Here is a 1161-nt window from a genome sequence, read left to right as displayed (position 1 = left end):
AAAAAAAAAAAAAAGAAGAAGAAGAAGAAGTATAACATCTGAAGGTGTAGCCAGGACTAAATTGTCGTCTAATACCAGACTGCTATAAAAGTCAAAATAAAAAGAGTGAGACCGGATTTCAAGAATAAATTAAAAATAAAAATAACTGTTTTCTTTGTGTGTCAAAGTGGTTTATGCTGTTTACTGATTTGAATGAGTTCCACAATTCGGTCTTTTTATTCTTCACTATATCCACTGATTTCAAACCCAAGGACAGAGGCCCTGGATTAGGATCTTGACAGTTTCCTCAGTCTGAGTCACTGATAAACTTCACGCTGTGAAAGAGAATCTGAAAATATCTGAGAAGCTCTCCAAGCAAAGCACAGTCATCTACATGGGGCCTGGATGTGGAAAGATGAGGTCTTTTCCTGAAAACTGGTGTGCAGTGGGGATTAACAGAAAAGGCTTGAGGTAAACCTATTGCTGTGGGGTTGTGCCCACTTGATGAGATACACTGGCAGGCTGCTGAAGCTGTGCCTGCTGTGGATGGAGCACAGAGTCACCAAGAGTCCAGTATTCTTCGTCAGGTATCCATTCAGCCAGCATCGACTGGAGCCATTCATCCCAGTGTTGCAGAAAGGCAAAGTCTGTCTGGTCCAGTTCCCGAAAGTGTTGATTGACGGCTGGAGCCTGAGCAGAACTGTCTAAGGGTGGTAAAGCCGAACCACTGCTCTCACCAGGATCTTGCTGTCTTTCTTGGATTTGAAGACATAAAGGAGTCTGAGTGTGGAAGCCCTCCTCTCCTGGAGTTACTACCGGTGATAAGTGGTCAATACATGCTGAGGAATTTTGACCATCACCCCTTCCCTGTACCACCTGGGAGAGCTGTGGTCCTGTGGTACTTGACAACTGCTTCTGATGGCCCCTGGAGAGATTTGAAGGACCAGATAGTGTGTGGGGTGGAGAAAGAGCTATTGTAAGTGACAAGTGGCTGGTGAGAGTTTTGGAAGGAGCAGGTTGATCAGTAGTCTTCAGGGCAGGGCACTGGCTGTTCCGGGATGGCTGAGTGGTTGCTTGAGTGCCCTGTTTGGGACCTGGATGCCGAGCTCTCCGGTTCTGAAACCATATCTAAAACACACACACACACACACACACACACACACACACACACACACACACACA

The 1161-nt window shown here is 46.0% G+C and overlaps 1 protein-coding gene across 1 annotated transcript in view; it reads right to left on the bottom strand.

Annotated features, from left to right (window-relative positions):
• Positions 1 to 448: 448 nt before the first annotated feature.
• LOC101983038 (double homeobox protein 4C-like) overlaps positions 449 to 1161 on the bottom strand; it is a 38861-nt gene continuing 38148 nt past the window's right edge. Inside the window, exon 4 of the mRNA XM_005348716.3 lies at positions 449 to 1107. Coding sequence (XP_005348773.1) covers positions 457 to 1107 — 651 coding nt within the window. The 3' untranslated portion in view covers positions 449 to 456. The remainder of the gene's footprint in view (positions 1108 to 1161) is intronic.

This window comes from Microtus ochrogaster, chromosome 6 (assembly GCF_000317375.1).
Source record: "Microtus ochrogaster isolate Prairie Vole_2 chromosome 6, MicOch1.0, whole genome shotgun sequence".
NCBI classification, from domain to species: Eukaryota; Metazoa; Chordata; class Mammalia; order Rodentia; family Cricetidae; genus Microtus; species Microtus ochrogaster.
This window is presented reverse-complemented; position numbering and strand designations above follow the sequence as displayed.